Source organism: Phyllobates terribilis, unplaced genomic scaffold (assembly GCF_046119375.1).
Source record: "Phyllobates terribilis strain yellow unplaced genomic scaffold, ASM4611937v1 Scaffold_1__5_contigs__length_1240528914, whole genome shotgun sequence".
NCBI classification, from domain to species: Eukaryota; Metazoa; Chordata; class Amphibia; order Anura; family Dendrobatidae; genus Phyllobates; species Phyllobates terribilis.
The window spans coordinates 520,040,327-520,065,441 of NW_027362761.1; the positions used below are offsets into that span (position 1 = coordinate 520,040,327).

The following is a 25,115-nucleotide window of genomic DNA, read 5'->3' on the forward strand; positions in this document are numbered from 1 at the left end:
GAATACAGATCCTGTTTTTGTGTCCTAGTGTAATCTACATTTGGCACCCCAGTGGATCGTGGAAAAACAACATTCTACGCAGAACCTAGAAGTTCCCAACTGTTTCAACCAAGTGCCTGAGAAAATCCGGTTCCTAGACCAGGCAAGAAAACCTCTTCTTCAAGGAGACAGACTCAAGGAGAATATCTTATCGGTGGACAAGTGACACGCGGGTTCGTGGAAACTGAAACGCCTAAGATATTAACTGGAAGTTCCGTGATATTCTTCATCAGTGAGCGGACGCGCTTATCTGGTAAGCATACATTCCTTTAATTAGATTTTATACATTCATTATATTTTATGTTGATCAATATCTTTCTGCTAGGTTCAGGCCTGTTTGTCTATTTGTTTAGTGGATTGTTTATTTGTTTGTTGAATTGTTGCCGGTAAAGTTAGGGTAGCACCCTGTTCATTGAAGTTCTCATAAGATCTAAAGGGTAAAACCAGACATCTCTGAGAAGAAAGTGAGGTAGAGGTTAAAAGTCTAAATCTCATGTTAAGGGGAAGTAGCCTTATGCTTCAATAGGAGATCACTCTTGGCCTGGATCTTGGATCTGTAGTTGATGAAGGGCATGAGACACTGTCGGTCAGATATAGGTAAAGTCACAAGACTGTGGCAGTAATTGCCTAAGGGAAAAGATTATATTCAATCTTGAGTCCCTGTTTTAGTGAAGTGATATTCACTGGTTTCTGTATTGTGTTTAGTTAATTTGTAATTTTTGTTTGGAAAGCAGATTTGTTTATTTTTGTTGTCTTCTGTGAAAATAGTTGGACGTAATTAACATGGAAATAGTCAGTAAATTTATTGAAAAATATGCCTCTGCTCAGTTCAGTACTTGTGCAGATGATGCATTGACACATCAGTTTAATGACCTTATGAAACAATGTGAAGGGCAGAATGATAACAAAAGTAAATTGTCGAAAAAGAAAGCAAAGAAAGAGAAGTTAGCAAATGTTTTGTGTATGTTGTTGAAGATGAAAGGAATTGCAGAGCAAAAGGAATTGCACTGGTATTCAGAGAAAGCTCAATTAAGAGGTGAAGTGGACAAAATTGAACAGGAAGTCAGTCTGGCTATTGCTAGTGCTGAAGATCATAATTGTGAGTGTGAAGACCTAAGGGATGAGGTAGACAATATGAATTACCAAAATTGTGAATTAGAAGATAAGCTGGAGGAGTATAAGGAGAGATGTAAACTTAGGGAACAGCGTATTGCTTTGCTAGAAGGAAAGGAAGCAGAGTATAATGACGATATGACAATACTTAGGAACCAGTTGCATGATGCTAATGTAAAATTGGAGCTAAAAGAACATTGTATTATGTCCTTGAAATCACAAGAATGTACTAGAGGGAATAACCATTGTTATTGTAATCAAATGTGCAAGTCTGCTGATCAGAAGGAAAGAGATTGGAAAAGAGGGGAGGAGCAGCCTGTGTGCACGGCTGATAACCCTGAGGATAACCCAGATCATAGTTCCTCTCTCTTTACTCCTGAGTCAGGAGGAAGCAGACAAAGGAGAGACAATTTGCTTAGTAACAGCAACAATTTAGTCCAATCCACAACACTATCCATACAGGATAAGACAAATCTATGCCAGATATTAGGAAAATTTAATACAAGTGCCTCAGCCATTAGTCTTTCCAATAAGTTAGAGGCAGTAGTGACTCAATACAGTCTGGGTAATAGAGCTGCATGTGCCTTACTTCGGGTATGGCTCCCATCTCAACTTTGTGAAAAACTGCAGCCCCCTGTAGGAGCTCACAGAGGATTATCTGCAGATCTTGAATGTAATTGGGGAAATGCTAGTGACAGAGTACAGGAATTAAAGAGAGTTATGGGGGGACGAGATATGAGAGGTACTAATGCCTTAGAAAATGCAAAATTAAATAGAGGAGATGATCCAATTATTTTTTGCAGTGAATATTTGACATTATATCGTTCTACCTATAACTGCCCTGACATGTCTCCTGATGATAGCAGTTTTCTATATTCAATGGCTAACAAATGCACTTTTGTTGATTATCCAACAAAGGTTGCCTTGAGGAATGCAAATTCCTATCAAGCCTTTGTAAATATATTAAAGGATTGGATTCAGGATACAAGTCATGACAACAAGCCCCAAAAGAGGATATCAGAGGTAGTCAAAAATGAAGGCAAAGTAAGGTTTGTTGGAAAATGTTATAAATGTGGTTACACAGGTCACACTATGAAAGAATGTAGAAGTAGTAGAAGAGTTATCAATAATAGACCTTTTAATAATAGGAAGCAAAGACAAGAACCAAATAATGCAAGGGATGGAGAGCATAGTCTTCCTGAAGTTACATTATATGGCCCACTTCTGGATGAACTGAGGAAGATTGGGAAGGCAATGGCAGAAAAGCCAGAGGAATTAAAGACCCCACCTCCAACAAATCCTTATGTAAAACAATAGGGATGTCAGGCCCCAGTGTTGTCCCTAGTGAGTCAGCTTAGCAGGGACAAGGGCGGGAGACCCCGTATTCAGGGTACGGTAGGGGGCCATCGTACAAACATTTTACTGGATACAGGGGCTGCTGTCAGTTTGACTAATCTGGATTTGATTAAAGACCCTGGTGGTAAACACATTTTTCTGAGAGGGTTTGGAGGACAGTTAGTATCTTCAGAACAATCTTTACCAGTGACAATAAACCTGGGAGATCTATGTGTTGAGCATGGCTTATATCTTTCACCAACACATGAAGGTACCATTATTGGGTCAGATGTTATGAAGGAATATGGACTTATTCTTGATTTATGCAACTGGATGTTGTGGAGAGGATCACGGTATAAAGGCTGTTTAAAAATGGTTACTGACAATTATGGTATTGATTCCATCAAAGGTGCTCAATCTTTAGATCCAGTCATGATATTGAGAACAGATGATGAAATATTGGCTGACATCTTGTGGCAACATAACAGTGTGTGGGCAAATTCAAAAACCCAATGTGGCAAAGTGTCCAACATGGTAGTAATGGTAGAGGGTCCTGATCCCCCACCCCAAAGGCAGTATAAAATACCACCAGAGTCAGTCCCCTACATTAAGAGAATACTGGATGATTTGCTGATTCAAAATGTCATCAGGGAATGCCAATCCACCAATAATGCGCCGCTATGGCCAGTTAAGAAAAGAAATGGTTGGCGTCCGACATTGGACTACAGAGCTTTAAACAAGTGTACCCCTCCTGTCACTAATGTGGTTGCCAAAATGCCTGACATGATGACAGCACTCAAACCCTCCTCCACAGTATATTCATCAATAGACATCTCAAATGGATATTTCTCCATTCCCTTACACCCTGACTGTCAATACAAATTTGCTTTCACATTTCAAGGGAAACAACATTTTGTCGGTTGCCACAAGGATTCAGGTCCAGTTCTACCTACTTTCATAAGTGTATGGTTGAAATTTTGTCATCTTTTTCAGAACCTGATTGCATTGTACAATATGTAGATGACGTTCTGCTCCAAACTGACACAAAAGATCAGCACTACACATTGTTGAATGAGCTGTTAACACTCCTTGAGAAGGCAGGTCTCAAACTTAATCCTAACAAGGCCCAGCTGATGAGAGAGTCTGTGTCATTTTTGGGAGTGATAGTTTCAAAAGGGGGGAGAATTCCTGACCCCAACAAATGTGAAACTATTAGGAAGTTGCCTAGGCCAAACACAAAAACAGGAATGAGACAGTTCTTGGGACTTGTCGGATTTTCCAGAGATTTCATAGAGGGATTTGCTGAGAAAGCAAAACCCCTCTATGAACTCCTAAAAGGTGATAAGGGAGAAGCTGATCCACTTGAATGGATGGAAGAGCATGAAGGAGCTTTTGTAAGGTTGAAAATCAGCCTCACTCAAGCACCTGCTCTGAGCAATCCAAACCCAGATCTACCTTTTGCATTACAGGTTCATGCCTCTGTGATAGCAATTACGGCTGTATTGCTGCAGGAGAGGCAAGGAAAATGGGTTCCTGTTGGATACCTATCAAGGTTGTTAAGTCCTGTTGAAATAGGATTTGATGATTGTGTTAGGAATCTGTTGGCAGTGCATTGGGCAATACTATCCACAGAGTACATAGTAGGATTTTCTAAAATCATACTCCAAACACCCCACACTCCTATCAAAATGCTCTTGGAGCGAACACTCAGTGGTGTATCTTCTCAAAGGGTAGCAAGATGGTTGGTAGATTTAACACCTAGGAACATCACAGTGACTCACAATACTAACTACATCCTGCCACAGTTGATGCAATACAAAGGGGAAAAACATGACTGCGGGGAGTTACACATGACCAAGACACAGGAAGTGTTTAGGTTAGTGACAGGAAAAGAAGATCTAAAAATTTGGGTCGATGGATCAAGGTATTGGGAAGAGGGACAATTTTACACAGGTTATGCCCTGTGGTGTCCTCAAACAAATGAACAAATTCTCATTAAATGCCCAAGGAAATTCTCAGCTCAAAGAGCTGAACTGGAAGCTGTGAGGGAAGCAATTTTGCATTTCAGTGCAGGGCCTATCACAATTTTCTCTGATAGTGCATATGTCACAAGATCACTTACTGAATACATGCCTTTATGGCACACAAGAGGATTCAGTGATGCATCAGGTAAGACACTAGTACATGGTTCAGTTTTGAAAAACATTTGGGAAAGGACTAGTGCAGAACCACGAAGAGTGGCAATAATAAAGGTGAAGGCACATCAAAAGGGCAGTGACGAAATTACAGTTGGTAATAACAAGGTAGATGAATTAGCCAAAGAGGCAGCAATGATAGGAGAAAAGTGGACTTCCTATGATGTAGAGGGAAAGCAAGCCTGGGAAGAACAAGATTTTGAGGACAAGGACAAAGATGAGGTTGAATTAGAGTGTTTACCTGTTGTTAAAACACCTACACCTTGTTTGGCGGCAGAGCAGGAAAAAGACCCAGTTTTAAATCAAATCAAATGCAAAATTAAGGAAAAATCATCAGATAAGCCCCAAAAATATATCCTGCAAGATGAGCTATTGCTTAGAGAGACTTCAGAAGGCCCTAAATTTGTAGCGCCATCTCAGTACCAAAAGGATATTGCTAAAGAAAACCATAGATTGACAGGACACATGGGGGTTGACAACACTTTAAAGTTTATTCAAGCCAAATACTGGTGGGAGAACATGAAAACTACTATTACAGAAATTATCCAAGAATGTTTAATCTGTGCCCAAATGAACCCTAGGCCAAGGGGACAAAAACCTGTGCTTTCCAGGGTGCCTTTGGCTGAGGGGCCATGGGAGAGATTACAAATTGACTTTGTTGGTCCCTTGCCAAGTGCTCCAGGAGGTTATCGGTACCTGCTAGTGATAGTTGATGTTTTTTCCAAATGGGTGGAAGCTTTGCCCATAAGGAAGGACACTGCTACCGCAGCAGCAACTGCATTATGGAGGGAAGTTTTCTCAAGATGGGGATTCCCAAAAGTCATTGAGTCAGACAGAGGTACACATTTCACTGGCAAAATCATGACTAATATGTGTGAAATGTTGAATGTAGAACAGAAGTTTCATGTCTCATATCATCCACAATCATCTGGGATGGTAGAAAGAATGAATCGGACTTTAAAAGAGAGATTAAAGAAAATGGTGTTGCAATCAGGAAATAGTTGGCTATGTCACCTGCCTGCAATTCTACTGGCAATACGGGGCACAGATGCAAAGAGCACAGCAATCACCCCATATCAGTTAATGACTGGTAGAGTAATGAACCTTTGCCATCCTGCAGATCCCAAACTTAGTACTCCCATGAGAGAAAGTGCAGAGAAGGAAAAATTCCTGATTCAGTTACAGGAGCAAGTGCAAAAATATTTAAATTTTGCAGCTGCCAATATGGCTCCAAAGGCAAAGGAAGAAGCAGGCAAGCCACCAATAAAATTACAACTAGGTGACAGGGTGATGGTAAAGAATTTTGTACCCAAATCTTCACGGGATGCAAATTGGACAGGACCTTATGTGGTAACTGTGACGCTGAGTGAACAGGTGGTAAAAGTTAAACGAGTAGAGAAGAAAAGCGTCAAATGCATGAAGAGAAGGGATATAGAAAAGTGGGTTCATGCAGATCAGTGTAAACGGATATAACTGATAAGAATTTGATGCCGCTCTTGTTCTTGTTTTCCAGGATCCTAAATGAAGCGTGAATTAAAAGATGGAAATTTCTGGATTCTGGATATTGGAATTGCAGCAATTTTGTTGTCAATTGGGATCATCAATGCTATGGAATCAACTCACATTGAACACTCTGGAGATATCGATCAGGGTATATTACCTAACGAGGAATATGGGAACGTATTATTTACACACCCAGACATAAACATTGATGCAGATTCTAACTATAAAAATAATGATGTTAAAAGTAGGACAGTGAGACTGATACCAGAGGGTAAAAGGGTAACTGGGAGATATTATCAGGGTCCCAGCAATCAGTATAGTGTTGTCTTTTCATTTGGGAGAGTCAATCACAGTTCTAGTACCCAGAGGTTAACATATATGGAAGGTGTACAAAATATAGATCCAAGATCACTGCAACCATTTATGATGGCTACAATATATGTAAATGAAACTGGGTACTGGTTGGGGGAAGAGTCTAAGTTACCCAACAAGAATGAACAAAAGGGGATAGATTATGGGTCCTTTAGTGACAACTTAAAGGAAGGAGAATATTTGTTTGTATGTGGAATATATTGGCATAATAATATACACCCAATGTTCAGGCCAAAAAGGATCACCTTAACATATCGTGAGGCGTGCATTGGAGATTCCACAGAGGTTGAGATGTCAGTTCAGCAAGGGCAAAATTATATAATTGGTTCACTATCTAAACCATATAAATCCTATAGGGAAATGGTTGGTTATTGGGCATGTGGAACATCAGAAGTAGAAATAGGTGAGATGCACATTATTGATGCTGCTCCAGATCAAATCAAACCATGCGTGTCCAATGAATCTGACAGCAATCAACGGACAATGTACTTAGAAGAAGGCCACCCTTTACAGGTCAACCTAGATTCTACTCAAACCATTGCTAGTGACGTTCAATATGCATTTGTTACTTGGCGAGTTAATATCTCTCTATGGTTGATAAAGACCTACTATCCAATTTGTGCAGGATATACACTAAATCATGTACATGCACTATATCGGTGGTTTACCACTAAGAATGCAGAAAATCGGATAAAACACCAGCATAAACTATTTAATTCGAGGAATGACAGAGGGCGAAGGGATACTTTCAGCGCACTGTTGGAAGGATTAGGAACAGGTATGGGTGTAATTAACGAAGCTGACATCAGTAGTTTAAGGACAAAACTTGTAGATATAGCGACCAATAGCAAGAAAGGTTTTGAAGTACAAAGAAAAATCAATGATATAATTAACAATTTACAACAAGATCATGTAAACACTTATATCGGGGTAGCGAAAGATTTTATCCAACACTTTAAAGAATTAATGGAAGATACACTGACTAGAGGTAGGAATATGTCTTGGGCTCTAGTCTGTACACAAGGACAAATGGAATTATCAACTAACATTAAGTTAGCGGTACAGTCCATTTATGATGGACAGTGGCCATTTGAATGGTTGTCTCAAGCAATTACTGTGTTACCTGAACTCATGAGCTTTACACATTCTAAATGGTGGGTGAACACGTGGGTTGGGTGCAGCAACTATGACTTTGAGAAATGCTATGCTTCTTCATTTATTCCATATACTAAGTCACCTTTAGAGCTCATGCATAGAGTTAGTTCAATTGGTATTTTAACTGGAGATTCTACATTATTACACCCGAGATTAGAACATCCTCAGGTGATTAGGAAAAATGGAAGATGGAAACAGGTTGACATTTCACTTTGTATACAAAGGAATCATAATATTTTATGTACGCCAGGACAGTTTAGGTTGGTTGAAGACAAATGCTGGAGTAATTCATCCACGTGTATTCTAGATGGGGAATCAATCTCAAAAGACAAAGCACCAATCTTCTATCTAGGGCATCAAAGAATTTGTTTCTTCCTCCTAAATACTACCAATGTATCTATAACAACACAACATTGTTCTGTAATGACATCTGTAACCAGGGGAGCATGGTGCACTCTTAGTGGGGTTACAGAAATCAAGACACCCAACTGGGTTTACGCAATTCCTACTATTGCTAATCTGTCAGTGGATCTGAAATATCACACTCCAGTTAATTTGCAAGCCTTAAGCCTAGGAATGGGAAAAGAACTTGGAGAATGGTTGGTAAAATTTAATAAGGATGAATATTTATTGATGAAGCTTAATCAAGAAAAGGCAAATGCCACAATTCTATTACATCATGACCAAAATGAACTAAAGGAAGTTACCCATCTATTAGAAAATAATGCCAAGGGCTATTGGTGGGAGGTAATATTTGGTCATTCAAATGCGGCAAATGGCATACTGAATTATTTAATCCACCCAATTGTCATATTACTTGTTGTTTCTGTAATTTTATCGCTTTTTCAAATATACATGTGCTGTGTAACCCGTTACCTATATAAAAAGGTACAGAGTTTAACTATAAAAGAACAAGCCAGTGTCAAAATTGCATCATGTGACACAAATGTACAAATTCCCATTGAATTAGAAGAAATTGTAATATGTGAGAACTGCAGCAGAAGAGGGCACAGTAAGAAAGATTGTTTGATTCCAAAGCGAAACCTATAGGAAATTATATTATGTTATTGTTTGTTGGTTGATCTAAATGATTTTTTTTTTTTTTTTGTGTGATGTGACGATCATATGTACAATTTGATGTGTATTTTTTTTATATGCCTCCTTCAATGTCCTATTAGAAATCAAGCTATTACAAAGTTAATTTTTTTTTTTTTTGGAGTAAATGTTGGCAAATGATGAGTGAATGTGTTAAAAAAAAAAACTCCTTGCCCTAAGAAGAAGAATCAACTATGGTGGCGAAGAGGATTCCAGATTTGTGGCTCCTTAAAAGTTATGTGTCATTCAGACACAAAGGGGGGCATGTTGGAGGCCAACAGGTACAATATATATATATATCACAGGAATGACTGAACTTTGAGTGCTGGATATTTCCAGGACTCTATCAAGAGACACTAGGTACAAGGTTGTGAACCTGCTAGGCGAGAAGGCCGGTGTTCTTTGTGTGATGTCCTTTGTTTTAGTGATAAAGTAAAGGTTGCATCTACATATGGAATCCCTCCAGCCTCCTGGATGATACAGGTACACACACCTTCTGTGGTGAACTTGAATACAGATCCTGTTTTTATGTCCTAGTGTAATCTACATATGTACACTGCCCCTGTGGATTTGAATTGTATACCATTGCTCCTGAGGTAGACATCCTGTCTCCAGCCTATGGATATGTATATTGGTGCACAATGCTTTTGATGAACATCTTGGAGACAGCCCAAATGGAGTTGAACCTACACAAGGACTTTCTTCCAGAAGTACAAGAGTGCCATCTGCAGGAAGGTGTTGACCAATGCAGCCAATGACAATGCTCATACTACCCTGAAGATGATTGGATATTTGCCACAGAAGATACCGGAGAAGAAGGGCGGAGTCGTGGGTTGTATGTGGGTGTGGATGTGGAATTTTTAGTATAAATGAAGTAGAGTCAAGACTATCTCTCTCTCTCTCTGCCATGAAGGATCATTGCTAAGTATACTTATAATTGTATTTGTATTTTCTCTAATTAGAGGACATTGAAGAAAGGTTCTATTGTGAAATTGTTGATTGAATTGCCTTATTATTATCTTATTTTTCTTGTCATTAAACATCTGTATTATTTTCCCAAAACTTGAGTTATTGATTATATAGGAAAGGTTCAGGACAGGATATAGAACGGGAAATCACCACCTACATAAACATAACAATTATGTAACAGAAATATATATATAGGAGCTTTTTATTTTTTTAAAATGGTTTTCATTGAAATTAATAGAACCTGTGCCTCCAACATACCCGGCAGATAATGACTGGGTATATACAAATTATATAAAAATTTGATTCAACCCTCTTTTTAAAAAAAAAACAAAAAAAACATAGGTCTGTGAAATACACGTATAGCACAAGGATGTCATCAGTGTATATGTGTGCTGTCCGTGTTTCACATTGCAAAGGATAGAAGAAAATTTGTCATTTATTTATTTATTCAGCTGTGAAAAACAGACACACTGATCATACGCTGATGACTCACTGATCCAAAACACTTATGACACCAGTATCATATTTTTCATGTACTTGTTTAACCCTTTAACGACCAATGACGGACAATGCTATGCCCGTCATGACTTTGAACTGTCACTGCATGTAAACACGCGGTGACAGTTCAGTGCCGTCAGTTGTCAGTGACAGCTGAGCGGCACGGGAGCAGGTGAGGGGACCCATGCCGTCGGTCCCTGCACCCAGATCGCTGTGATCGGTCAGTCAATCTGAAATATCAGCACCTCTCGCCCGATCAGAGCAGGAGCTCAGTGCTTGCCAGTGGCCGAGCTCCAGCACTAAACAGCCAGGAGTGGTGTCAGCACTACCCCTGCCTCTTAACCCCCTAAATGCTGCGATCGCGAATAATTGCTACATTCAGGGGGCCCAATCGTTGGTGACCCGGAGTCGTCATGATGACCCCTGGGTCACCAAGCTACGGAAAGCTTCTGAGACCATGCTCAAAGCATGGTTTCAGAAGCTTTCTGTACATGTATAATGCACTGCAATGCTGGTGCACTGCAATGCATTATACCTGTGAATAAAGTGAAAGTCCCATAGGGGGACTAAGTAAAAAAACATGGCAAACTAAGCTTTTTCATCACACCGCTGGAAAAAAAGTGGAATAAAACGTGATCAAAAAAACTAATGTAAATAAAAATGCTATCTTTGAAAACGTCATCTTGTCCCGCAGAAAACAAGCCGCCATACTACATTAGCACAAAATTTTAAAATTTATAGCTCTGAGCATACAGTGATGCAAAAATAATTATTTTTTCTATAGAAGTTGTTATTGTGTAAAAGCGCAAAAACATAAAAAAAATGAAATAAATGAGGTATTGCTGTAATCGTACTGACGTGAAAAATAAAGCTACTGTAACGGGTCTGGGAGGTGGAACCTCTGAGCAACTATACAAGGGGACAGTCCTTGTAAGGAAGCGGGTGGCTCCCAGGGAAGGCGGGCAGGTAGTCACGGCTAGTGACGGGGACAGTCTCTGGGTAGGAGGGCAGGAGGTCACGGCAAGTGACGGGGACAGTCTCTTGACAGGCGGGTGGTCACGGCAAGTGACGGCAGAGCCTCCAGGTAGGCTAGCAGGCAGGTAGCAGGTGGACGCTCCCAGGTGAGCGGGCAAGAGTCTCTGGACAGGCAGGTGGTTACAGCACGTGACGGCGGAGCCTCCAGATAGGCTAGCAGGCAGGTAGCAAGTGGACGCTCCCAGGTGAGCGGGCAAGAGTCTCTGGACAGGCAGGTGGTCACAGCACGTGACGGCGGAGCCTCCAGGTAGGCTAGCAGACAGGTAGTAGGTGAGCGCTCCCAGGTGAGCGAGCAGGCTGGTCCATAGACAGACTGACAGGTGTCAGAAGGCAGACCGTCGGACCGAAGGCTTGCAAGCAGGTAAGCGGATATCAGGCAGGTATCAAGCAGGAATCTGGCAGGTGACTGGCAGGTAACAGGCAGGAATCTGGCAGGTGACTGGCAGGTAACAAGCAGGAATCTGGCAGGTGACTGGCAGGTAACTGGTAAGGGGACCTGAGGGCTGAAGAAGAGTGAAGGCTTTGCAACAACATTGCTCGGGCACCTCCATTTTGGAGGAGGTGCCTTATATATGGGAGGTCCTCCGGCAATTGGCCGGGGACTCCTTAGGACGGCGTGCGCGGTCCCTTTAAGAGAGGGGGAGCGAGCGCGCCCTAAGCACACTACCGGGGAAGGAGCGCATGCCGGAAGCAGCGGGGAGAGAAGCGCTGGAGGACGCCGCGCCAGGAGCGGGGAGGTGAGAGGGACGGCGTCTCTGCCTAGTACGGGGCAGAGACGCCGATGCTACAGTACCCCCCCCTTTAGGCCCCCTCTTTTTTTGGCCAGGAAGAAATTTTTCAAGGAGAAGCGGGGCGTAGATATTCTCCCTGGGTTCCCAAGTTCTCTCCTCAGGACCAAACCCCTTCCAATCTACCAGAAAAAAGGTTTTTCCTCTTACCCTCTTGGAGGCCAGAATACTCTCTACCTCAAAGACGTCATCAGCGGAAACCGGAGCAGGAGGGGCACCTGGATTATTGGAAAAAGAGTTAAAGACAACGGGTTTGAGGAGAGATACGTGGAAGGAGTTGGGAATCCGTAGGGTGGCCGGGAGTTTTAATTTGTAGGCCACAGGGCTAATTTGCCTAAGGACTTCGAAGGGACCGATGAATCGAGGGCCCAACTTGAAGGAGGGTTCTTTGAGCCGCACATGTTTGGACGAGAGCCAAACCTTGTCTCCCGGACGGAATTGAGGCGGATCCAGACGTCTCTTATCAGCATATCTCTTCATCCGCTCAGAGGACAGAAGAAGAGCGGACCTGGTACTCTCCCAAATAGTAGAAAATTCGCTGACAAGAGACTCCGCAGCAGGGTTGTCCACAGAAACGGAGACAGGAAGTGGAATCCGGGGATGTTGGCCACCGACTATAAAGAACGGGGATTTGGAAGAGGATTCGCTCTCATGGTTATTGTAAGAGAACTCGGCCCATGGTAGGAGATCCACCCAGTCCGAATGGTGAGCATTAACGAAGTGCTGGAGGTAACTGGTCAGGATCTGATTGATCCACTCCACTTGACCATTGGACTGTGGGTGGTAAGCGGAGGAGAAGTCCAGGGTGATGTCTAGCAGCTTACATATGGCTCTCCAGAAGCGTGAGGTGAACTAACCCCCACGATCCGACACGATGTGGAGGGGCAGGCCATGGAGACGGAAGATGTGGCGGATAAAGTCTTTAGCCAGCTCGGGTGCAGATGGGAGGCCAGGCAGGGGAATGAAGTGGGCCATCTTAGAAAAGCGGTCAGCGACAACCCAAATGACTGTACAACCGGCAGAAATAGGAAGATCGGTGATAAAGTCCATAGCAATGTGCTGCCAAGGAGCAGCAGGTACGGGAAGGGGCAGGAGATGGCCGGCTGGTAGATGTCTGGGAACTTTGTTACGGGCACAGGATGAGCAGGCCGCGACGAAGTCTACCACGTCCTTACGCAGGGTAGGCCACCAGTAATGCCGGGTAATGAGTTGGAAGGTCTTCTTTTGGCCAGCATGGCCAGCTAGGTTAGAAGAATGTCCCCAGCGAAGAACCCTCTCCCGATCTGGTACAGCTACAAACGTCTTACCGGGTGGGAGACGAGTCAGATCCAAGGGGGCCACATTCATCACCTTGGAGGAGTCGATAATGTGCGTAGGCTCCTCCTCTTGATCGGAGGACAGGAAGGACCGGGACAAGGTATCAGCTTTGACGTTCTTGTCCGCCGGACGGAAATGAAGAATGAAGTCGAAGCGGGCAAAAAACAACGACCACCGGGCCTGGCGAGGATTGAGTCTCTGGGCATTTTGGAGATATGCCAGGTTTTTGTGATCCGTGTAGATAATTACCGGGTAGAGAGCCCCTTCAAGCAGATAGCGCCACTCCTCCAGTGCCAATTTGATGGCTAGCAATTCACGGTCTCCTATGGAGCAGTTGCGCTCAGACGAGGAGAAGATTCAGGTTACCATTCTCCCGGTAGAAGATTTTTGGGTGAGCACCGCTCCGGCTCCGGAGGAGGAGGCATCAACCTCCAGGTAGAATTGTTTATTACAGTCCGGACGGTGCAGGACGGGAGCAGAGGCGAAGGCTTTCTTTAAGGAAAGGAAGGCCTCCTCGGCTTCAGGCGACCATGTCCTGGGATTAGCCCCCTTACGGGTAAGTGCAGATATGGGAGCAGTCCGAGACGAGAAGTGTGGGATGAAAAGACGATAGTAATTAGCGAAGCCCAGGAATCGCTGTATCGCCTTCAAACCTTCAGGACGAGGCCATTTTAGAACGGAAGAGAGCTTCTCGGGATCCATTTGCAGACCTGTCTGGGAGATGACATAGCCCAAGAACGGTAGGGAGGTCTGGTCGAAGAGGCACTTCTCGTATTTGGCATAGAGGTGGTTCTGCCGAAGCCTAAGCAGGACCTGACGAACATCCCTTCGGTGTGTGGAGAGATCCGGAGAGAAGACCAAGATATCGTCCAGGTATACCACTACGCAGGAGTACAGGAGGTCACGGAAGATGTCGTTGACTAGTTCTTGAAAGACAGCGGGAGCATTACAGAGACCGAAGGGCATCACAAGGTACTCATAGTGACCGTCCCGGGTATTGAATGCCGTCTTCCACTCGTCTCCTTGACGGATACGGACCAGGTTATATGCTCCTCGTAGATCCAGCTTGGAGAAGATCCTGGCGCACTTGAGACGGTCAAACAATTCGGAGATGAGCGGCAGGGGGTATTTGTTTTTTACTGTGATGAGATTGAGTCCTCTGTAGTCAATACAGGGACGTAGCGAGCCGTCTTTCTTTTTGACAAAGAAGAATCCGGCTCCAGCCGGGGAGGTAGATTTTCGGATAAATCCCCTAGCCAGATTCTCTTCAATGTACTTAGACATGGCCCGGGTCTCGGCTGCAGACAACGGGTAGATACGCCCACGGGGAGGAGTGGTTCCAGGTACCAGGTCGATCGGGCAGTCATATGGCCTATGGGGTGGCAACGTCTCTGCTTCCTTCTTACCGAAGACGTCTGCATAGGGCCAGTAAGGAGCCGGGAGACCTGGTAAATTAGCTGGAGTAGGCGAAGGGCGAGCTGGGCGGACCGGAACCAGGCAGGTCCTATGGCAGTCTGGACCCCATCGGAGTACTTCACCGGATCGCCAGTTCAATACGGGTTCGTGTGTCTGGAGCCAAGGTAGACCTAGCAACAGGGAGTGAGAAAGTCCGGACAGCACATGGAATGAGATTTCCTCAGAGTGCAGCATTCCCACCTGCAGGGTTATGGGTTCAGTGATGAGCAGGATGGTCTCCGAGAGAAGTCTTCCATCCACGGAGGCGACTGACAATGGTTCAGCCAGGGACTTGGTGGGAATACGGTATCTCTCTACCAGAGACTGGGAGATGAGGTTTCCAGCAGCTCCAGAATCCAGTTGGGCGAGTTCAAAGTGACGGTTTTCTCCCCAAGCAATAGAGACCGGTAAAGTCAGAGACGGAGAGGGCTTACTTTTGTCTAGGACGACCTCTCCGAGCGGTCCTAGACACTGGCGTTTCCCGGCTTTTCCGGGCAGGAACGGATGAAGTGCTCCATACTGCCACAATAGAAACAGCTTCCCTCGGCTCGGCGAGATTCTTGGCGAGATCTGACCATCTTGGTCTGGTCGATCTGCATAGGTTCAGGCGAGAGAGCCCGCGGAGTGACTGGTTGAGAGGCAGGTCTCAGGGAAGTAGGAGCAGAGCAAGAAAAGTCTTTCTCCCAGGCAGTCTCTTTGGCACGTTCTTGGAACCGGATGCCAATCTGGATAGCTAGTGACACCAGGTCATCCAGAGTGGTAGGAATGTCCCGACCAGCTAACTCGTCCTTAATCCGACCGGAAAGACCCTCCCAGAAGACGGACACCAGAGCCTCATTTTCCCAGGCAAGCTCAGAAGCGAGGGTGCGGAACCGTATGGCATATTGGCCCACGGTGAGACTCCCTTGGCGGAGACGTAGCAGAGAGGAGGCAGAAGAGGTTTTCCGTCCAGGTTCATCGAAGACTTTCCGGAAAGCAGCGAGGAAAGACGGCAGGTCGGACACCAGGGGATCCCCTCTCTCCCACAGGGGATTTAGCCATGCCAGTGCCTCCCCAGTGAGATGGGACATGATGAAGGCCACCTTGGCCCGGTCGGAGATGAACTGGTATGCCAATAGCTCAAAGTGCAGGGTGCACTGGTTTATGAAACCCCGAGCTAAAGTAGGTTCGCCGGCAAAGCGTGGAGGTGCCAGAAGCCGAGGTCCATAGTCGGGTACCATGAAGGGACTGGATTGCGGTACCGCAGGAATGGGCACGGCTGGACCAGAGGTAGACAAAGACGAGTCACACAATGCGCCTAGATGAGAGTTAACGGACCGTAGATAGGACAGTACCACCTCCTGCTGAGTTTTCTGACGTAAGACTTCCTGGTGCAGATCGGAGATCTGGGGACCACCGGGTTCCATGGCCCGAGCAAACTGTAACGGGTCTGGGAGGTGGAACCTCTGAGCAACTATACAAGGGGACAGTCCTTGTAAGGAAGCGGGTGTCTCCCAGGGAAGGTGGGCAGGTAGTCACGGCTAGTGACGGGGACAGTCTCTGGGTAGGAGGGCAGGAGGTCACGGCAAGTGACGGGGACAGTCTCTTGACAGGCGGGTGGTCACGGCAAGTGACAGCAGAGCCTCCAGGTAGGCTAGCAGGCAGGTAGCAGGTGGACGCTCCCAGGTGAGCGGGCAAGAGTCTCTGGACAGGCAGGTGGTCACAGCACGTGACGGCGGAGCCTCTAGGTAGGCTAGCAGGCAGGTAGCAAGTGGACGCTCCCAGGTGAGCGGGCAAGAGTCTCTGGACAGGCAGGTGGTCACAGCACGTGACGGCGGAGCCTCCAGGTAGGCTAGCAGACAGGTAGTAGGTGAGCGCTCCCAGGTGAGCGAGCAGGCTGGTCCATAGACAGACTGACAGGTGTCGGAAGGCAGACCGTCGGACTGAAGGCTTGCAAGCAGGTAAGCGGATATCAGGCAGGTATCAAGCAGGAATCTGGCAGGTGACTGGCAGGTAACAGGCAGGAATCTGGCAGGTGACTGGCAGGTAACTGGTAACGGGACCTGAGGGCTGAAGCAGAGTGAAGGCTTTGCAACAAGATTGCTCGGGCACCTCCATTTTGGAGGAGGTGCCTTATATATGGGAGGTCCTCCGGCAATTGGCCGGGGACTCCTTAGGACGGTGCGCGCGGTCCCTTTAAGAGAGGGGGAGCGCGCGCGCGCGCGCCCTAAGCACACTGCCGGGGAAGGAGCGCGTGCCGGAAGCAGCGGGGAGAGAAGCGCTGGAGGACGCCGCGGCAGGAGCGGGGAGGTGAGAGGGACGGCGTCTCTGCCTAGTACGGGGCAGAGACGCCGATGCTACAGCTACCTTATCAATAAAAAATAAATAAAATTCCTGAATTGCTGGTTTTTGTTCATTTTGCTTCCCAAAATCATGTGCCCGAAAATGGTACCAATAAAAACGTCAACCGCAAAAAACATGCCCTGACATGACTCTGTCGGCCAAAATATGGAAAATTTATAGCTCTCAAAATATGGAGATGCAAAAACTAGTTTTTGCAAAAAAAAAAAAAGTGTATTTTAGTGTGTGACAGCTGCCAAACATAAAAACCCAATATTAATCTGGTATCGCTGTAATCGCACCGATCCGAAGAATAAAAACATCTAACCACTTATACCACACAAGGAACGGTATAAAAAAATAAATAAAACCAATTCTTCAGCTGCTGTTGATTTGTTTATTCTGCCTCCCAAAGATCGCAGTAAGGCTCTGCGCACATTTATCCTGTGCTCTACGCTGAGCGCTTACACTGGGATTTCCGTGAAATTCTCTGAAATATGTGATTGAGACAGAAACCCTAGCAGAAGATTCCCTATAATAACACAGATGGAGGCACTGTATATGCTGTCTGGCCTAAGATATGGCCGTGGCCGTCAATTTAGGAGTGTATAAAAGCGCGGTCCGCCACAGTTTTGTGCACTTCTGAAAAGCCGGATACCGCGGAATAGAAGCCAGATGGAGTCCAGAGTAAATCTGCTGCCTCATTATGGATTCCTCAGGGGTTTCATGCGAATCACATCATTTGGAGATCTACATAGACGGAAACCCCAAAGTAAGTGCTCAGCGTAGAGCGCAGGATAAATGTGATCCAAAATGGTATGTAAAATGTTCCCAATAAATGCTTCAACTCAATCCACAAAAAAAGCAAGTCCCCACTCAGGTCCATCATCTGTCAATGGAAATACAGGGGCCTTCCACGTTACTGGTAGCACAAAGACTCTAGAAAAGCGCTATGGCTCCTCTCCCCCAAAAGAAATCAAACAAATTCTGCGCTCCCAAATGCAAATGTCCCTCTCCCTTCTGAGCCCCAGTGTGCCTAAACCACATTTAGCATCCACATGTTTGGCAGGGGTATAATTTCCAAAATGGGGTCACTTGAGGGGGGGAGTCTGCTCTTCTAGCACTGACAGGCTCTGTATATGGAGTCCGCAAACTATTCTAGGAAAATCTGCGCACCAGGAGGCAAATAGCGCTCTGTCCCCCGAGTCTCACTGTGTGGCTAAAGCAGTACTGTACAGCCACATATGGGGTATTGCCATGTTCAGCAGAAATTGTGTGACAAATTTTGGTGCCATTTTTACCCATTTGCCCTTGTGAAAGTGTAAAATCTGGGACCAAAACAAAATTTTTGTGGCAAAAATTGTATTATTTTTCTTCACTGTCCAATGGTAGAAAATTCTGTGGCACACCCGTGGTGTCGATATGATCACTGCACCCTTAGATGAATTAATTGAAAGTTGTAGTTTGTAAAATGGGGTCACTTATAGGGGGTTCTGCTGTTCTGGCACCTCAGGGGCTCTCCCAGTGGGTCATGGCACCCGCAAACCATAACAGTAAAATCTGCACTATAATATGGCGCTCCTTCCCTTCTGACCTTTCCACTGTGCCTCAAACGTAGTTCCCGATTACATGTTGGTATTGGCGCAATCAGAAGAAATTGCACAACAAACTGTGAGGTCCATTTTTTCTTATTAGCCCTTATAAAAATTAAGAATTTGGGGCTAAAAGAACATTTTAGAGGTAAAAATTAAATTATTCTTTCTTCACCGCACAATGGTATAAATTTCTGTGAGGCACATGTGGTGACAACATGCTCACTGCACCCTTAATTCAAGAAGAGGTGTAGTTTGTAAAATGAGGTCACTTATATGAGGTTTATGCTCTTCTGGCTACTCAGGGGCTGTGCCAGTGTGGCATGGCACCATCAAACCATTCCAGCAAAATCTGAATTCCAATATGGCGCTTCTTCCCTTCTGAGCTTTGCACTGTAGCTCAAAAGTAGTTTTCAACCACATATGGGGTATTGGCACACTCAGGAGAAATTGAACAACACATTTTGTGGTCCATTTTCTCCTGTTACCCATGTGAAAATAAAAAAGTTGGGGCTAAAAGAAATTTTTTTTGTGAAAAATTAGATTTTTATTTTCACAGCTCTATGTTATAAACTTCTGTGAAGCACCTGGGGGTTCAAGGTGCTCACCACACATTTGGGGTCTAGTTTCCAAAATTGGGTCACTTGTGGGGGGAGGGGGTTCCACTGTTTAGACACATCAGGGGCATTCCTAACTCGACATAGCATCCGCTCTCGATTCCATCCATTTTTGAGTTAATTTGTATTCATTTGTAATATGGCATGAAGAAGGAGCCTCTGTGCTCTGAAAGCTTGCATATATATTTTTTTTCTGGTTAGCCAATAAAGGTATCACTCCGAGAATACTTTTGTCATTTTTGAGCATAAAAGTATTTACATCGATTTTTGAGTTCAAAAAGTCAAACGGTGCTCCTCCCCTTCTGAGCCCTGCCATGCCACCAAACAGTGGTTTTCACCCACATATGGGGTATTGGTGTACTCAGGAGAAATTGCACAACAGATTTTGGGGTCCATTTTCTCCTCTTACCCTTATAAAAATAAAAAAATTTGGGGCTAAAAAAATTTTTGGTGGAAAAAATGTGATTTTTTATTTTCACAGCTTCTGTGAAGCACCTGGAGGTCCAAAGTGCTCATTCCTTGAAGGGTCTAGTTTCCAAAATGGGGTCACTTGTTTTTTTTTTCACTGGTTAGGCACATCGGGGGCTCTCCAAACTCAACATGGCGCCCGCTCTACATTCCAACTATTTTTGCTTTCAAAAAGACAAACTGTGCTCCTTCCTTTCTGTTATGCACCCACATATGGTGTATCGGCGGAAAGGAGAAATTGCACAACAAATTTTGTGTTTCATTTTCTCCTGCTACTCTTATGAAAATAAAAAAAAATTGGGTCTAAAGTAAAAGTTTTGTAAAAAAAAAAAAAGGTAGATGTTAATTTCTTCCTTCCACATTCCATTAATTCCTGTGAAGCACCTAAAGGGTTAATAAACTTATTGAATGTGGTTTTGATTAGTTTCAGGGGTGTAGTTTTTAGAATGGTGTCACTTTTGGGTATGTTCTGTCACATAGCCCCCCCCCCTCCCCCAAAGTTACTACAAATGTGATGTGGTCCCTAAATAATGTTTTTTGTAAATTTTGTTGTAAAAATGAGAAATCGCTGGTCAACTTTTAACCCTTCTAACTTCCTGGCAAAAAAAAATGATGTTTCAAAATTTGTGCTGATGTAAAGTAGACATGTGGGAAAAGTTATTTATTAACTATTTTGTTTGATATAACTCTGTGTTTTTAGGGCATAAGAATAAAAATGTTGAATATTGTGAAATTTTCCAAATTTTCGCCAATTTTCCAATATTTCCGATATTTTTCACAAATAAACGCAAGTCATATTGAACAAATGTTACCACTATCATGAAGTTCAATATGTTACGAAGAAACACTCTCAGAATCACTGGGATCAGAGTTATTAACTCATAAAGTGACACTGGTCAGATTTAAAAAATGTCATTAACCTACAAAGTGTCTCAGTCCTTAAGGGGTTAAACACAGATGTGTGAATGAAGCCTTAGAAACATCTTTCTGACGGTAACATCTACCAATCCACAGGACAATTCTACGGTCACAGTGGTTGTTGCGTGATGAAAAATTTAAAATAATGTTGGGGTCCTTATATTCATGATACAGCTCAGATGTGTAGCACCCTGAGGGCTCGGTTGCTACAGGGGTATTGCACCTCAACCCAGAGGTGTGGTATTCCACTCCCGGGTAAGGATAGAGTGTGGGACTGAGCTCAGTAGGCTGCATGCACTACATTCACCCCATTTCCTGGGGACAGATCAATGGTACTCCCACTAGGTGAATGTGCAGGTACAACAGTGTCTGTCCCTGGCTGGAGTGGGGAGGGGGGTGGAACATCCCAGTAGTGTAGGGACAGATAGGGGAGGGCTTCTGGACATAGAGGTAGGAGCCCATTGGGTGCTAGTCACCTGGGCTCACACATAGAGGGAGTATATATGGTGGGCACCATCTAGATACAGGGGCAGTCTGTCAGGAGAGTGAGTTCAGAGAGGAGCTCAGTCAAGAGGGCTGACAGGGAGCTGTGGCTCCGGCTGGGCCCAGCTCCAGAGCCAGGCTTCAGGAAGAAGGAGACAGAAGGGCCCAGAGGCACAAGAAGAGAGGGAGCCCTGAGAACCCATGAGTGACCAAAAAGGGTGAAGGGTTGGCACAGTGAGGTACCGGATCCCAAGCTGGCAGAGGCGAATAATCCTTAACCAGGAACCGGTGGTCGCGGCCAAGCTTTGGCACGACCCCCACCACATCCATCAGAAAGGCAGACCACGCATAGGGTCAGGGAAGCCGGGAAAGGTTTCATCATCAAGAGGCCCGAGGGAGCCGGACAAAGGTGGATCCCTGGTGGGAACGGCCGGTAGAAAGGCAGAAAGGGGAGCTCTGGACCACGCTCTAGAGATACCTGGGGGTTGGCCGAGTCCTTGACCTGGTGGATGCAGCACGGCTCGGGTGGTCACTGCTGGCCGAAGTGACCGGAACAACAAAAGTGAGTAAAGCTTGGAAACAGCACTTCACGTCTCTGTGTTGATTACCGCACCGGCACCATCAGTCCTGGGACACCCACATCATCATTTCCCACAAACACTGCCCTGAGGCGATACCCCTCCCGTTGGGGGTTATACCAACAAAGCTGCACTGATATACCACCAGCCTCAGCGGACTGTTCTGCAGCGGCGGCTTCAGAGTCGCGATCAACGGGTGGCGTAGTCGATCAATTTAACATCTACTGCCATAGACTGCCACTTAGTTTGACACCCTGGGCACGGACCGGGTCACCGCCACAAGGACTACTACCCCTATCCAGATCCGGCTCCGGGTATCCCCTGAACATGGCCCAGGGGGCGCGTCAACTTTTGGCGTAGTCGGCAGGATCTCGTGCCCGCAACTGCCGGGTACTGCGTGCCTGAGGAAAAGTTTAAATGTACCGTAAGGAGAAGTCTCCCGCCAGTTCCGGAGGGTCCCCGTCATCGGACGCCATTTCGGGTCGGTTCCCGCCGTTTGCCCGCCATCTGCAGCCTTTTCCCGCCATCCACGGAGTTTCCCGCCATCAGGAGACGATTCCCGCCATCTTGGGCGATTTCCCGCCCTGGCAGAGCGGACGCCATTATGGGCGTGCCAGAGGGTGGCAAGAGACCACCTCCCATCGTGGGCCTGGTCCCAGAAGAGCGCCAAAAGCGAGGACCGCCCCCACCAGCAGAGACTGCAATGGTGGAAATGTCCATCAGCGTGGGGGGGCTGCCCCTGGAACTGACAATCACCAAGTTGCCCCGGGACCACCCAAAAAGTAGGCGGATCAAGGATAAGAGAGAGAGGATGGGTGCAGCCTGGGGGAGTCTGGAGAGATCGCACCCGGAGATGGAGGGAGAGTCAGGCAGCACCGACCCTGTGGTCAGGAGCCTGTTGCAGGCCGCCACCCCAGAAGGCCTGGTGGAGATCCTGGCACAGCTTCCCAAAGATCGGGAGCATGCACAGACCGCGCTGGAGGGCTTGGCTCGGAGGATGGCCCGAGTGCAGCAAGAAGTGCTGGCCGAGTGGAGCAGAGAAATGGCCCTGCAAGCTGGAACCCGCCAGCAAAGAACGCCACCCGGGACGAGGAGCCTGTCTGCCTCTGAGGATGGTGCAGGAGGGACGAAGGCCGGAGACACCGCTGTGGAAGGAGCTGAAGAGACGGAAGCAGGTAAAGGGGACGTCACCACCCCAAGCCTAGTAGCCGTAAGCCTGCCCCAGCTCCCCGTCGCAGAGCCCGAAATCCCACCGACCGTGCCCGTTACTGCACCGCCACCGCTCCAAACTAGGCCTCAAGCGGCAGGAGCCGCGGCCACACCCCCTGTGACGACATGCGCCTCAATCCAGAGCATGGCCAAGCAGGAAACGCCACCGGCCTGGTCACAAGGCCGAGTACCTCCGGGCGCCGCAGTTCCAACAGCGCCCTCTACCTCCACTAAGCCATCGGCCTGGTCGCAAGATCGAGTACCCCCGGGCGCCGCAGTCTCCACAGCGCCCTTCACCTTCAGGGTGCCGCCGGCCTGGTCGCAAGGCCTGGTGAATCCGGGCGCCGCTGCCACCACCGCGCCCTCGACCTCCAAAGTGCTACCCTTGGGTGAAGACTTGTTCGCCCAGCATACTTGCCCGGATGGGCAGCCCTTTGTGTGGCCCCCGGAGTACACCACTCCCCGACTCCAGAAGGAATGGCCTCTGTGTGAGCCCCTGATTCCGGCTCCGGCGCCCGCCAAGATCACCCCACTCCCGTTGGAGGAGGCGCAGTTCGCATGGGACCCCACTGGAGAAAACCTCATCGGGTTCACCCAAGAGACCCGGGCGGCCGCAGCCCAGCGTGCGGAGTGCTGCCGACAACAACTGGAGGTCTTTAACAAAGAACGGCGAGAGAGGCGGGTCCGCGAGGAGCGGCTGCAGGTCCAAAGTGCGGAGCAGAAAAGCCGGACCCGACGAAACCCCCGTGCAGCCCACGGTCCCCGCGCCATCGGGACCGTAATCAAGTTCCAACTGGAGCACGGTTGGGGCTTTATCAGGGATCACAGAACCCCCGGCGACGTCTTTGTCACCCGCAGAGATGTCGAGAGTCATCTGCCGGAGGGACACCGAGGACGTGACCTTTACCCGGGTGACGAGGTCACCTTCACCCGGCATCAGTGTGCTAAGGGACCATATGCTCTTCATGTGCACCGGTTGACCGAGGAAGAGCTACGGTATGAAGAGGAACAAGAGGACCCGGATGGGTCTGAAGACTACCCGCGAGAAGGAGCAGGAGGACGCCGTTACTGAAGTACGATAAAGTGGAACTGTAAATAGTTACCCGTTAGGGTACAAGGGCTGCTGCTAATTAAAATATGGTCCCCGTTGGGACTAGTGAATTGTTACCCATGTGTCCCCATCCCTAACCAGGCTGAGGACTGTGAGCAGCCATCCCTTATCCCCACTGGCCGAGGACTGAGAGCGGCCATATTCTGTAAATAGTTGCGCTTCCTAAGGCGCCCCCTACCGGTTTTATAAGGAACTGTTTTTTTTTCTATGAAAAAAATTAATGACTGTTGCACTTTTACCTGGTCACAGGTTGCACAGTGGCCAGAGACCAAGGACGTGTGGTCAAGAATGTTTAATGATGTGAAACTGAAGTGTTAAATGTTTACAAAAGAGTTCCGGTGGCATTAGCCAAATATTTAATGATGTTTATTGGAAAGTAGAGTACCTCCCATAAAGGGATGAGTTATAGTTATGTTTTATATGTAAGAGCATTTTAAAAATTTTGTATGTTTGTTTGTTTTACTCTTTTACAGCCCGAGGACGTGCTGTGGTTTACCAGGGGGGAATGTAGCACCCTGAGGGCTCGGTTGCTACAGGGGTATTGCACCTCAACCCAGAGGTGTGGTATTCCACTCCCGGGTAAGGATAGAGTGTGGGACTGAGCTCAGTAGGCTGCATGCACTACATTGACCCCATTTCCGGGGGACAGATCAATGGTACTCCCACTAGGTGAATGTGCAGGTACGACAGTGTCTGTCCCTGGCTGGAGTGGGGAGGGGGGTGGAACATCCCAGTAGTGTAGGGACAGATAGGGGAGGGCTTCTGGACATAGAGGTAGGAGCCCATTGAGTGCTAGTCACCTGGGCTCACACATAGAGGGAGTATATATGGTGGGCACCATCTAGAGACAGGGGCAGTCTGTCAGGAGAGTGAATTCAGAGAGGAGCTCAGCCAAGAGGGCTGACAGGGAGCTATGGCTCCGGCTGGGCCCAGCTCCAGAGCCAGGCTTCA

At 46.5% G+C, this 25,115-nt stretch overlaps 1 protein-coding gene across 1 annotated transcript; it reads left to right on the plus strand.

Annotated features, from left to right (window-relative positions):
• The first annotated feature begins 234 nt into the window (after positions 1–234).
• LOC141168481 (posterior protein-like) lies at positions 235–3,134 on the plus strand. The gene has a single exon (XM_073655060.1). It carries the CDS (start codon positions 823–825, stop codon positions 2,467–2,469), a length of 1,647 nt encoding a protein of 548 aa, XP_073511161.1. The 5' UTR covers positions 235–822; the 3' UTR covers positions 2,470–3,134.
• Positions 3,135–25,115: the final 21,981 nt, after the last annotated feature.

Coding starts and splice junctions, on each gene's coding strand:
- LOC141168481 (XM_073655060.1), top strand. CDS start 823: ATGGAAATAGTCAGTAAATTTATTGAAAAATATGCCTCTGCTCAGTTC.